This window comes from Macrobrachium rosenbergii, chromosome 3 (assembly GCF_040412425.1).
Source record: "Macrobrachium rosenbergii isolate ZJJX-2024 chromosome 3, ASM4041242v1, whole genome shotgun sequence".
Lineage (NCBI taxonomy): Eukaryota > Metazoa > Arthropoda > Malacostraca > Decapoda > Palaemonidae > Macrobrachium > Macrobrachium rosenbergii.
In genome coordinates this window covers 47,165,902-47,178,976 of record NC_089743.1, presented here as the reverse complement: position 1 = coordinate 47,178,976, position 13,075 = coordinate 47,165,902, and the positions used below count along the sequence as shown (strand labels likewise).

At 34.9% G+C, this 13,075-nt stretch overlaps 1 protein-coding gene across 3 annotated transcripts in view; it reads right to left on the bottom strand.

Annotated features, from left to right (window-relative positions):
- The window catches only part of LOC136855085 (transmembrane protein 117-like), a 321,784-nt gene that overhangs the window by 244,731 nt on the left and 63,978 nt on the right, over positions 1–13,075 (bottom strand). For all 3 annotated transcript variants that reach the window (XM_067131898.1, XM_067131907.1, XM_067131914.1), the window contains exon 2: positions 828–2,239. In XM_067131898.1, coding sequence (XP_066987999.1) covers positions 828–1,686 — 859 coding nt within the window. In that variant the 5' untranslated portion in view covers positions 1,687–2,239. The remainder of the gene's footprint in view (positions 1–827; positions 2,240–13,075) is intronic.

The window sequence follows — 13,075 nt, the reverse complement described above, 5'->3', positions numbered from 1 at the left end:
AAACAAACTTATGCGAAAATTACCACAGAAGACAAATTTTAAGCTAATATTTTTATATGGTATCATTTCACATAAAAATCAAAAACAAACTCTGCGTAAAGTATCACAAAAGACAAATTAAATTAATATTTTCATTTGGTATTAATTTACATCAAAATTAAAAACAAAATTTGTGTAAAGTATCACAGAAGACGCGGTAAGTTAATACTTTTATAAGGTACTGACTTACATACAAATCAGAAACCAACTTGCATAAAAAAAGTGGCTTGAACTAATCTGCAAGGCTCACGAAACGGATTTCTGTAAGTTTAATTCAGTACGACCACCTAACACTCATTCTACCGCTCCAATCCGCATTAACCTCCCGATGTCTGTACGGATATACCTGCTTTAAAGTCTCGTCATCTTGCCGAAGTGTCTCGTTCCGTGCGATTGTTTTAAGTTACATGACAACATTACACAAAGAGCATTGGCTCGAGCTCTGTTCTCTGCTGAAATCCTGAAAGTAAGAAACACTCTTAGAAAGAATGATACTCTTTTCCTGGTACACCGGTTTTCCAACGACGACCTGGATGTTTATTCCAGTCTGAATAATATATAGTATGTTGTGTTTACCTTTTTAAGTGCACTGATAACAGGAAAACGAGACGGATAGACAGACAGACATACAGAATGAAGACACATTACCTTAACTTTGAAGGGTATACATATGGAGGAAAATAAAGCAATCCACAAAAATATAACAAAATAAAAACAAAACTACATACAGACATGTTATTACCTAGTGAAAGCATTGAAAACGATAGAAAACAAAACTTGCTCCTTACCTGCGTGAGAGTGTGAGACGGGATCTTCAGCAAAGAGGAGAAAGTTACAGAAGATATTCAGGTAGGCCACGATAAGCCTCAGCCACGGGTGTTGGAAGTAGTAGCGTAAATCCTTGTCCATGTAGTAGGAGTACTGGCTCTGCGAGTCCAGGGACTTCCGTCGCACCAGCGGAGGTCCTCCGCTGCACTCCTCCTCCGTCCAGCGTCTCTCGAGGGAGGTCGAAGAGCCACAGCCGTTGGCCGTACTGCTGGCCACAGCGGCTTCCAGAGTGCTCGCCATGCCGGTGCATTCTTCCGCGGGAGTGTAGATATTGGTGTGGAGGTCGAGGGTCTCGCCGAAATTCAGGCGCTTCTGGATCTTCGTCTTGACGTCGCCCTTCTCCACCTGGACGACGGAGTGGGCGATGGTGGTCGGTCGGGTCGGGGAGTAGAGGGAATCGGAGGCGAACCTCGTGATGGGCGCCAGAGCCGGCAGGGAAGGAGTGTGGTGGTCCTGAGGGGAGGTGATCTTGAGAGGGTCGGCCGAAGAGTGGTAGTCCGGGTAGGGGCTTCTGGGCATGGCGTCGCCCGACAGCTCCGCCAGGTTCCAAGAGACGCTACGACCATAGGAGGCGCCGCAGGAGCTCCCTCCATCGATGTACGAGAGCTGAGGCGACACCTCCCGCCAGAAGTTGAAGTGACGGCTTGGGGCGGAGGTGGGCGTGAGGGCACGTGGGGATATAGGCGTGGGCATCCCGTCACTGAGGTCGCAGCTGGCTGCTCGTCGAGCTTCCAAGGTGGTGATGATCCTCTCCAGCTGTTCCAGTTGTTGGGCGCCGCCCTCGGGGGAGTCTTGTCCCCCGCCCTCCGCCACCTCCATGTTCAATGCTAGGTGGTGGGGGGGTCTTTGCCTCGCTTCCTGCCCTTCATCACGATGGGGGAGACGCCCGTAGGTGGTGAGGGGGAGGACCTCCGCCGAACCAGCACCACCGCCGTCTTTGTGCCCCGTCACCCTGCTGCCGCCCTCACTCACTGTAGCTCTCTCGCTTTCTCTCTCTCTTTCTCTCTCTCTCTCTCTCTCTCTCTCTCTCACTTGCAGTCACTGAACAACCACAACCTTCACTTCGATAACAACGATAACAACAACACCTCTACAACGGAAGAGTTCGAGGGGCACCGCAGGAGGACGCCCCTTCCAGGTAAGGACGTCTGGGCGGTGGCGGCGGCGGGGGCTCTACCCGACGCCACGCGCCGGAGGTGCAGGCTTGGGCGTGTGTCTACACAATGGCAAGGGCGCTTCCAGCATGGCGATGCGGTCGGGCCGGAGGAGGAGGAGGAGGAGGAGGAAGAGGAGGAGGTACGCTGGCCACGGGCGTCAAGGTCCCCGGCATCCTGGGTGTGGGCGTGCACGGTACAGGTCACTGTTGCGGTGCCTGCGGGGGAGGGGGGGGAAGATAAGAAAATAAGCAATTAACAACTGTTTTCTTTGATGTTTTCGCACATATGCAAGTTTATATATGAATTACCTTACATTTTATACTTTTGGATTAAGTTATATTCTACTATACTCATAGTCATCCTTATGAGAACCATATTAGTTAATTAAAAGCAACACTAATAGCTGCCATGATAATAATTATTATAACTAAGAAAATTCGCAATCTCGTGAAAAACAGTGTGTAATGAAAATCCACAATTATATAGTAGACTGTATTAATATGTAAAAGACAAAAGCAAAGGCTTTCGAACACCTGAATGGTGTTCCTCATCATCAGTGCTTACGTTAAAATAATGTCAACACTGATGAGGAGGAGCACCGTTCAGATGTTCTAAAGTCTTTGCCTTCGTCTTTTGCATAGCAATACAGTTTACTATATATTTGCGGATTTTTATTACACAAATTGTTAGAACAGTGGTTCTCAACCTGGGAGCGGGTCCCCCCCTAGGGGGGCGTCAGCAAATTCCAGGGGGGGCGCGAGCCCTAGGGAAATATTAAAAATTATATTCATTATTCTCTTAACAATCACGCACGCAGCACGCATTCAAGATATAGTAGCTAGGAAGCAAGTGTCAAAACATCTCACAAATTTATTCCCAAAAGAATAAAAACACCCCTTCTCTTTCTCTTTTTTTTATTTTCCTTTAACTCTGAGAGGGAATTTTACACATACTGTAGGTGCAAGGGGGAATGGAGGGAAGGACCAACTCTTAGAGGGGGCGTGGTAATAAAAAGGTTAAGAACCACTGTGTTAGAACAACAGAGATAATGGTCTTCGTGAAAACATATATTAAACAGAATAGCAGCCCCCAAACGTTCTCTTTTAATACCATTATTTTATTTCCCTAACTATTTGAACGAACATTATAAGAAACATATTTGTCGCGCTGGCATACCATAATAATAATAATAATAATAATAATAATAATAATAATAATAATAAAATAATAATAATAATAATAATAATAATAATAATAATAATAATAATAATAATAATAATAATAATAATAATAATAATAATAAGAGGATGGCTGCATGAAATGGGTTAATTTCATATTGAGTCTTCTTAGATTAACTCAAATTATCCAGCCATCCTGTTCAGCAAGACTGGTTTGAGAGGGGATCTGCTGCCTTCTTGATAATAATAATAATAATAATAATAATAATAATAATAATAATAATAATAATAATAATAATATTATTATTATTATTATTATTATTATTATTATTATTATTATTATTATTATTATTATTATCAGTGGTAACTAGAAATTCTTTGTACGAAAATTTATAGAAGGGAGACAGGTTTATTATGTATCAAACAGTTTAATACTTAAATACGATGAATGTTCCAAAGAAGGCTCCTAGATAAGAAAACATTTTTGAAGAGGGAAATGGCCTGATGATGCAATCTTCATTGGTGATAAGGAAAAAAATTGCGGAAGCTGATGAAAGCATTTTGAAGCGTTCGTAAAAAGAGGAAATTCTTAACGGCACTTAAGCCTTAATAACATGAGAGTAAAAGGAAGTCAAGAAGACCTCCTGCAGTTACGTGGTTAACTCAAATGGTTTTCTGGGAGTATGTCTTAACAGTTAATGGCAGAATGTGAAAATTAATCACAAAATAAGCGAGGCAAGTAGGACCTAGAGGAGCGTTAAAATTATTGAGAAAATTAAAATAAGGTTGCGAAAGTTATGAAGCTTGAAACGATTACCGAGTAAAGTATTTTATTTGGAAATAAGTAGCTTGTTGAAAATGCATGAAAGAAAAACGAAAGATGAACTGCCTTTACAATCAATGTGAAATAAAGGGAGCGAAATTGTGAAAATATAGAGCCTAGATGATATGATATACAGAATGAGCTGAGGGGAAAAATGGGCATGTATTTGGAGGTGGCGTAGTCGTGTAAGGCAATGGAAAGGCAGAAGTCTGTGAAAAGGGGTATATCATTTGAAATGCCTTGGAAGCCACATGCATCAACTAAAGTGGTTTCATTAGTCAAAGTAAAGATATTTAGGTAAGTATAATTTTATTGCATTTCAATTCTGTATATCTTTTTTCTAGGAAATCAACGGAATTCTTAACATAAGAACATGGTAATCCCAATAATACGTTGCAGAAGCTTAGCCAAAAACAGTATAATTTTGGGTCTTACGGGAAAACGTGGTTGATAAGTCTTCACTACCCCCATAAAGATAAGGAAGTTTCGAATTACACTTCTCAAGTTCATTCCGCGTGTCCCTAATTTTGCCAAAACTGCCCAGACCTCGCATCTGGATCCGACCTGAATGCTTTGTATGCGTCTACGTCTGCTAATAATATTAATATCTTCTTTATATAATCATCTTTATTTAAAACCACAATAACCTACTTTTGTCATACGTATGGAAGAGTCTTCTTTGCTGATTCAAAGGCGATACTCGCAAGATTTGCAAAGTAATTGTGGTCAAAATGCTGCAAATAAGTTTCACACACTTTGCCCTTCACTAAAGCTATTTTTGCCATTTCCTCTTCGTTTAACTTTAACCTGACCGAATTCTCAGACGTGTAATTTTACATATGTGTAAAATCTCAGGTTTCTTTGAAGGCCTGTTAAACCTGAAACCTAGTTCCAATCCACATTCTTCACGGTCTGTAAGTATCTCGGTCGAAAGATTCACAACCTTCCAGTTTGACTTCCGCATCAATGTCATGTTTTTTCTGCTTCTCTGTTATCCCACTTACATTCCTGCTCAGATTATTACCTATTATTATTATTATTATTGCATACGAAGTCAAGCGATATAGTTTGCCAGTCTATGAGCATATTTGAACGAAACTTTTTTTTCCGTTGTCTTCCATTCAAATACTCAACAAATTTGGTGACTAAAAGTTAAAAGATATTTATGAGATTAGCTAATGGAGGATCCGCCCTTTATGGTGCTTACAATATGTGTTGTTGAATACATATCATAATCATAATAAAAGTGTCTGCAATTCTAAACTGCATGTTTTATTTTTCATACTATTAATTGTTTCATTTATGAGAATATTTGCGCCCAAGCTTGCTGAAAAAAAAGTTTCTTAATATCTACATTATTTACAATATGAAAAACCTCAAAAGAGTCGTTTAAAGTATATTGAGTTTTCGTATATTCAGCTAAATTACTGTTTGAAATTCTCACAGCTGACATAATTGGCCTTTTAGAAAGCATTATTTTCAAGAATCTTTGGTAATCTGTAAACAATTCCAATACATGAACCAGAGCTGAAAAGTACTTTACACTCATTGTCAGTGATTCTATCGTGTTTGGGAATAAATTATATTTTTGCATAAGATAACACTTCTAGAAAACCTGCCATGCTGTACTCATATAACTTCTGAAGTGCAACTATCACATTTTCTTTTATCTTTTGAGAACATAAAGATGAAAGACGAGACGCCACTGTGTAATATATGACATGATGAAAGTACTAGAACTGACATTCGAATATATTATAAAACTGCAAAACTTCTGGCTTCGCCATAACGAATAATCTGTACAATAAAAAAATGCCACCTTGATGAGAAGAACTTTAAATTACAAACTGTAATGGCAAAATGTAACTTACACTGGTAATATCACAGCTACTATCAAGAAAGCTTACTATACGTTTGCAAAATGGTAGCACTGAAAATCATATCAGACGCACACGATTCACATTTCGCAAAAGGAATCTCTTCTTTCTGTATTTCCTATTACCTCCTGTAACTTCTTTCAAATGAACACCGTATTCTTTAGAAGCTTGAAATTCGAGTCAATGGACCCTGCAGGCTTGTTCCATATAAATAGGGTTTATCTTCTGAATAATAATAATAATAATAATAATAATAATAATAATAATAATAATAATAATAATAATAATAATGTTCGCGGCAACACTTAGAGTATTGTTATGTTCACAGTGTTAAGGAACAAAATTCTTTGAGGTTATGTACGTACATGAACATTTATAAGCTTTCCTCTCAACGTACAAGGGATCAACTACAACTCGGAGAACTTCACATCTAACTTGGATAAAATTCTGTAAATAGTTTGATCCATTTGATACTTTATTTACGTTAATACCTTTATCCCGCAGGGGGGTAGTACAGCCAGTGCACCTTAGCGGTGCATTGTGAATTCTGTGAATTACTTAAGGTCCTTTGCAGAGTCCCTTCGGCCCCTAGCTGCAACCCCTTTCAGCCCTTTTACTGCACCTCCATTCAAATTCTGTCTTCCATCTTGCTATCCACCCTCTCCTTACACTTGTTTCATAGTGCAACTACGAGGTTTTCCTCCCGTTACACCTTTCAAGCCTTTCTGCTCTCAATTTCCATTCAGCCCTGAATGACCTCGTAGGTCCCAGTGCTTGGCCTTTGGAGTAAATTCTATATTCCATTCCGTTTATACCTTTATTCGCTCCAAGATAGAAAACCCTCATTTCAAATTTTTAGTCATATTATTTATTTACGTTTTACGCAAGTCGTATTTACTTTCAATAGTTTCACTAGATGATTTACCCTTGCATTCAGTAGCAGCTGGTATGTAATATTCTTTGTATTTTTTAAAAAATTGTTTACGTTATTTCTTTTTCTTTGTATCCAATTATTAAAGGTTATATATATATATATATATATATATATATATATATGTGTGTGTGTGTGTGTGTGTGTGTGTGTATGTGTATGCATATATATTTCAGATAATTGTTCTATATAAAACGAGCTTGATGACGGGAGCTACGCTGCGCTGGAACCCAGCGCTGCCCGTCATGTCTCCCTGACCCTCCCAATCCCCTACCTATCCCACCAAGCACTGGGGCAGAAAAACAGGTTTGCAGGAGGAGGGTGGATGTGTCATGTCTCCCCTACCCTCCCGGTCCCTACATACCCAGCCCCCACCTTGGGCGGACAAACAGGTTTGCAGGAGGAGAGTGGATGCGTCATGCCTCCCCTACCCCCCCGATCCCTTACCTAATCCCGCCCCCACCTGGGCCGGACAAACAAGAAATGTCCTCTCGGATTTTATTATTATAGATAAGCTGAAAGTAACGATAGTCACAATAAATGTTAAGTTTCTTTTTTCCAAAAAATTACCAAAACTAACAATTCTGTGTTAATTACTGATGCCCCATGATATTATGTAAACAACTTTAACCATAAACTTAAATATTTTAACCGACTATTTCATGAAACGTCTGTTACTGATCATTAGATAACAGTTAATTACTGGTTTTATATCAGAAATGTATTTCACTACGAGAATTTATATGTGAGTGTGACATTGTACATTTTTCCATTTGTAGTTGAAAATGTCAATAGAAAAAAAGACAAAACCTCCTACTTAATTAACTGTCACCAACATGAATTTTGGTGCTTTGCTTCACCACTTACATGGAGAACTGAGTAAATAGAGGAATATTGAACCCAATAGTGAGAAAAGTAATAATATACATCTTTTTTCATATTTGACTGTGTATATACATATATATATATACTATAATATATATATATATATATATATATATATATATATATATATATATATATATAATATACATATTTATTTATTTATACACAACATATTTATTTATTTATACACAACGAGAACACAGTGATGTATAGATGCAGATATATCGTGAGTGTAAATATTTTTTCAACCATCTGTAAGTTCGTGTGTGTTGTCACCCGAGCCTAATAAATACAAATTTCTACATCTTGGAGATGTCTCACAAAACTAAAATTATATATATATATATATATATATATATATATATATATATATATATACATACATACATATATATATATGTATGTGTGCATCTATGTATATACATATAAATATACACATATATATATATACATATATCTGTATTTTTATACATATACTCGTACATATATATATACTTATAATACATATATCTGTAATTTTTATATATATACATGTATATATATGTGTATATATACATATATATTATAATATATATATATATATATATATATATATATATTATATATATATATATATATATATGCATACGTACATACATACATAATCCAGCATTGAGGAAGTCTCGAAGTATTATGGATCAATACGAGACACGAGACATCTCGAGTCCACCACGGGAAGAAAGAATCCGACAAGAAGGGGAAATTAAGCGAGATAATTAGGATTCCACTCAAGAACACGCCCGAGAAACGAGAGAGAGAGAGAGAGAGAGAGAAACACTTCAACTCTCAATCCAGCGATTCACTCCGTGACACTGTGGTGTATACACGCCCTTCGCCCGGACCGAAATCGAAAGAATTCAGCTCGAGAAGAGGGCACAGACGCCATTCAGATCGGGGAGAAGAAGACGAAGAAAAAAGAAGAGGAGGAGGAGAAGTAGGGCAAAGGTAGCATTCAGATCGAAAGAATAAAAAGAAGAAGAAGGAGAGGGCATTGAGGTCATAGAGAAAAAAGAGGGAAGAGGTAGCATTCAGATTAGGAAGAAGAAGAAGAAGAGGCCAGAGGTAGCATTCAGATCAAGAAGTAAAAAAGAAATAAAGGAGAGGAAGGAGAAGAGGGCAAAGATATCATTCAGACCATGAAGAAGAAGAAATACAGAACTATAGAAAGAAGAAGAGGGCAGATGTAGCATTCAGATCAGGAAGAAGAAATAAAGAAGGAGAGGGAGAAGAAGAGGGCAGAGGCAGCATTCATTCAGATCAGGAAGAAGAACAAGAAGATGAAGAAGAAGAGGTCGCATGGAACGGAAGATCCGCCTTTATGAGATTAGTGTCTCTCCATTTGTGATCCTTGTTTCTATTTGACGACGTTTTTATATCCCGCTTTCCTCCTCCCCTCCCATCCCATTCCCCTCCCCTCCCCACAACTCTTCGAATGTAAATACGCAGCGAGACTAAGTCGGGGTAATGAATATTCACAGCAAACACTGACGTTTGCTTTCACATAAAGAATTCAATCCCACCCCACGTACCTATTCACGTGACGTCATTACTCCCTGTTTGTTTTTCACATAAGATAGCAGGGATGGGGTGCATCTCTCTATCTTTCTCTCTCTCTCACACATACAAACACACACACACACAGATACAAACGTAAACACACGCACACACATTCTAAGAGTGTATTCGTACCAAGATCAAAATTAAGAGAAAAAATTTTTAAAAAATCATTAGATTTCCCATAATGTAATAAAAGAAGCAGTAACTTAAAAATCTGCTAAACGGAATTAACTGATGGGTTGGAATATATTTTTAAATAGAAGCCAGGCATATATAAAATATATACAAGAAATATCAGCTTCCTATCCTAGTTAACTGTAAAGAAGAAAACTGGGAAATTAATTATGGGAAGATAGAAAGGAGGTGAGTCTAACCATTAAATGTCAGTGATCATTTACAAACACAATATAGGGAACATTATGAGATTAAAGAGGAGAGACATTTTCCTACCAGATTACTATAGACTTCTAAACAAAAAAAAAACAGGAAAAAATAATTATAGTACGATAGACGAGAGGTAACCCTTCCACCAAACGCCAGTTATCACACACAACACGAGGACCATAACATTTGATAAAAGAGGAAAGAAATATTTCGGTCCAGGAAGGCTGGAAGCTTCAAGGAGCGTCTGATGGAAGTGATGCTCGTAATATGGGCGAGAGAATTCCGGGGCACGTTGCCTAAATCACAGTTTGGGATTCGACGCTCTGCAGGGGAGGAATGTCAACACAGAAACGTTTCGGAACGAAACAAAACAAGTTAAAAGGTTTCAGAACAAAAAAAGTTAAAAGATTTCAGAACAAAACAAGTTTCAGAACAAAACCAAAAAACTTAAAACGTTTCAGAACAAAACAAAACAAGAAAGTTAAAACATTTCAGAACAAAACAAAACAAAAAAGTTCAAAGTTTCAGAACAAAAAACAAGAAAGTTAAAACGTTTCAGAAAAACTAAACAAAAAATTAAAGCATTTCAAAACAAAACAAAACAAAAAAGTTAAAATGTTTCAGAACAAAACAAAACAAAAAAGTTGAAACGTTTCAGAACAAAAAAATTTAATCTCTCAGAACACAACAAAACAAAAAGTTAAAACGTTGCAGAACAAAACAAAACAAAAACAGTTAAAACTTTTATGAACAAAAACAAAAGAATTAAAACGTTTCAGAACAAAACACGACAAACGTTTCAGAACAAAAAACAAAAAAGTTGAAACGTTTCAGAAAACCAAAACAAAAAAATTAAAGCGCTTCAGAACAAAACAAAACAAAAAAGTTGAAACATTTCAGAACAAAGGAAAACAAAAAACTTAAAACTTCAGAACAAAACAAAAAAGTTAAAATGTTTAAAAAAAAACAAAAAAGTTAAAACGTTTCAGAACAAAAAACAAAAAAGTTACAACGTTTCAAAACAAAACAAAACAAAAAGTTAAAACGTTTCAGAACAAAACAAAAAAGTTACAACGTTTCAGAACAAAACAAAACAAATAAGTTAAAACGTTTCAGAACAAAACAAAACAGTTAAAACGTTTCATAACAAAACAAAACAAAAGTTAAAATGTTTCAGAACAAAAATAAAAAAATTAAAACGTTTCAGAAGAAAATAAAACCAAAAAGTTAAAACGTTTCGCAACAAAACAAAACAAAAAAAGTTAAAACTTTTCAGAACAAAACAAAACTAAAAAGTTATAACGTTTCAGAAGAAAAAAAAGTTAAAATGTTTCATAACAAAACACAACAAAAAGTTAAAACGTTTCAGAACAAAAGAAAACAAAAAAGCTAAAACGTTTCAGAACAAAACTAAAAAAAATTAAAACGTTTTAGAACAAAACAAAACAAAAAAGTTAAAACGTTTCAGAACAAAACAAAACCAAAAAGTCGAAACATTTCAGAACAACACACTAAAACGTTGAAACGCTTCAGAACAAAACAAAACAAAAAATATTGAAACGTTTCAGAACAAAACAAAACCAAAAAGTTGAAACATTTCAGAACAACACACTAAAACGTTAAAACGTTTCAGAACAAAACAAAAAGTGAAAACTTTTCAGAACAAATCAAAACAAAAACGTTAAAACGTTTCAGAACAAGACAAAAAAGTTAAAATATTTCAGAAGAAAACAAAACAATAAAGTTAAAACGTTTCAGAACAAAAAACAAAAAAAGTTAAAACATTTCAAAACAAAACACAACAAAAAAGCTAAAACGTTTCAAAACAAAACAGAACAGAAAAGTTAAAACGTTTCAGAACAAAACAAAACAAAAAGTTAAAACGTTTCAGAACAAAACAAAATAACAAAAAGTTAAAACGTTTCAGAACAAAAAATAAAAAGCTAAAACGTTTCAGAAAAAACAAAACAAAAAGGTTAAAACGTTTCTGAACAAAACAAAACAAAAAAGTTAAAACTTTTCAGAACAAAGCAAAACAAAAAAGTTAAAACGTTTCAGAACAAAACAAAATAAAAAAGTTAAAATGTTTCAAAACAAAACAAAACAAAAAAGTTAAAACGTTCCAGAACAAAAGAAAAAAAGTTAATATGTTTCAGAGCAAAACAAAACAAAAATGTTAAAACGTTTTAGCAAAAAAAAAAAAAAAATTAAAACGTTTCAGAACAAAAACAAAAAAGTTAAAACTTTTCAGAACAAAACAAAACAGAAAACTTATACCATTTAAGAACAAAACAAAATAAAAAAGTTAAACGTTTCAGAACAAAAACAAAACAAAAAAGTTAAAATGTTTCAGAACAAAAATAAAAAAAAAAAAGGTAAAACGTTTCAGAACAGAAAACAAAAAAGTTAACGTTTCAGTACAAAACAAAACAAAAAAGTTAAACCTTTTCAGAACAAAAACAAAAAGGTTAAAACTTTTCAGAACAAAACAAAAGAAAAAACAAAAAAGGTAAAACGTTTTAGAACAAAAAAAAGTTAAAACGTTTCAGAACAAAACAAAATAAAAAAGTTAAAACGTTTCAGAACAAAACAAAACAAAAAAGTTAAAATGTTTCGTAACAAAAAAAAACAAAAAGTTGAAACGTTTCAGAAAACAAAACAAAAAAGATAAAACGTTTCAGAACAAAAAACAAAAAGTTTACACGTTTTAGAAAAAACAAAAGTTAAAACGTCACAGAACAAAAGAAAAAAGTTAAAACGTTTCAGAACCAAACCAAACAAAAAAGTTAAAACGTTTCAGAACAAAAACAAAACAAAAAAGTTAAAACCTTCAGAACAAAAAATAAAAAAGTTAAAACGTTTCACAACAAAACAAAACAAAAAAGTTAAAAAGTTTCAGAACAAAATAAAACAGAAGTCAAAACGTTTCAGAAGAAAACAAAACAAAAAAGTTAAAAGGTTTCAGAATAAAACAAAACAAAAAAAGTTAAAATGCTCCAGAACACAAAAAAAAAAAGTTAAAGCGTTTCAGAACAAAAACAAAACAAAAAGTTAAAATGCTTCAGAAGAAAACAAAAAAGTTAAAACATTTCAGAAGAAAATAAAACAAAATAGTAGAAACGTTTCAGAACAAAACAAAACAAAAAAGTCAAAACGTTTCAGAAGAAAACAAAACAAAAAAAGTTAAAAGGTTTCAGAATAAAACAAAACAAAAAAAGTTAAAATGCTCCAGAACACAAAAAAAAGTTAAAGCGTTTCAGAACAAAAACAAAACAAAAAGTTAAAATGCTTCAGAACAAAACAAAAAAGTTAAAACATTTCAGAAGAAAATAAAACAAAATAGTAGGAACGTTTCAGAACAAAACAAAACAAAAAAG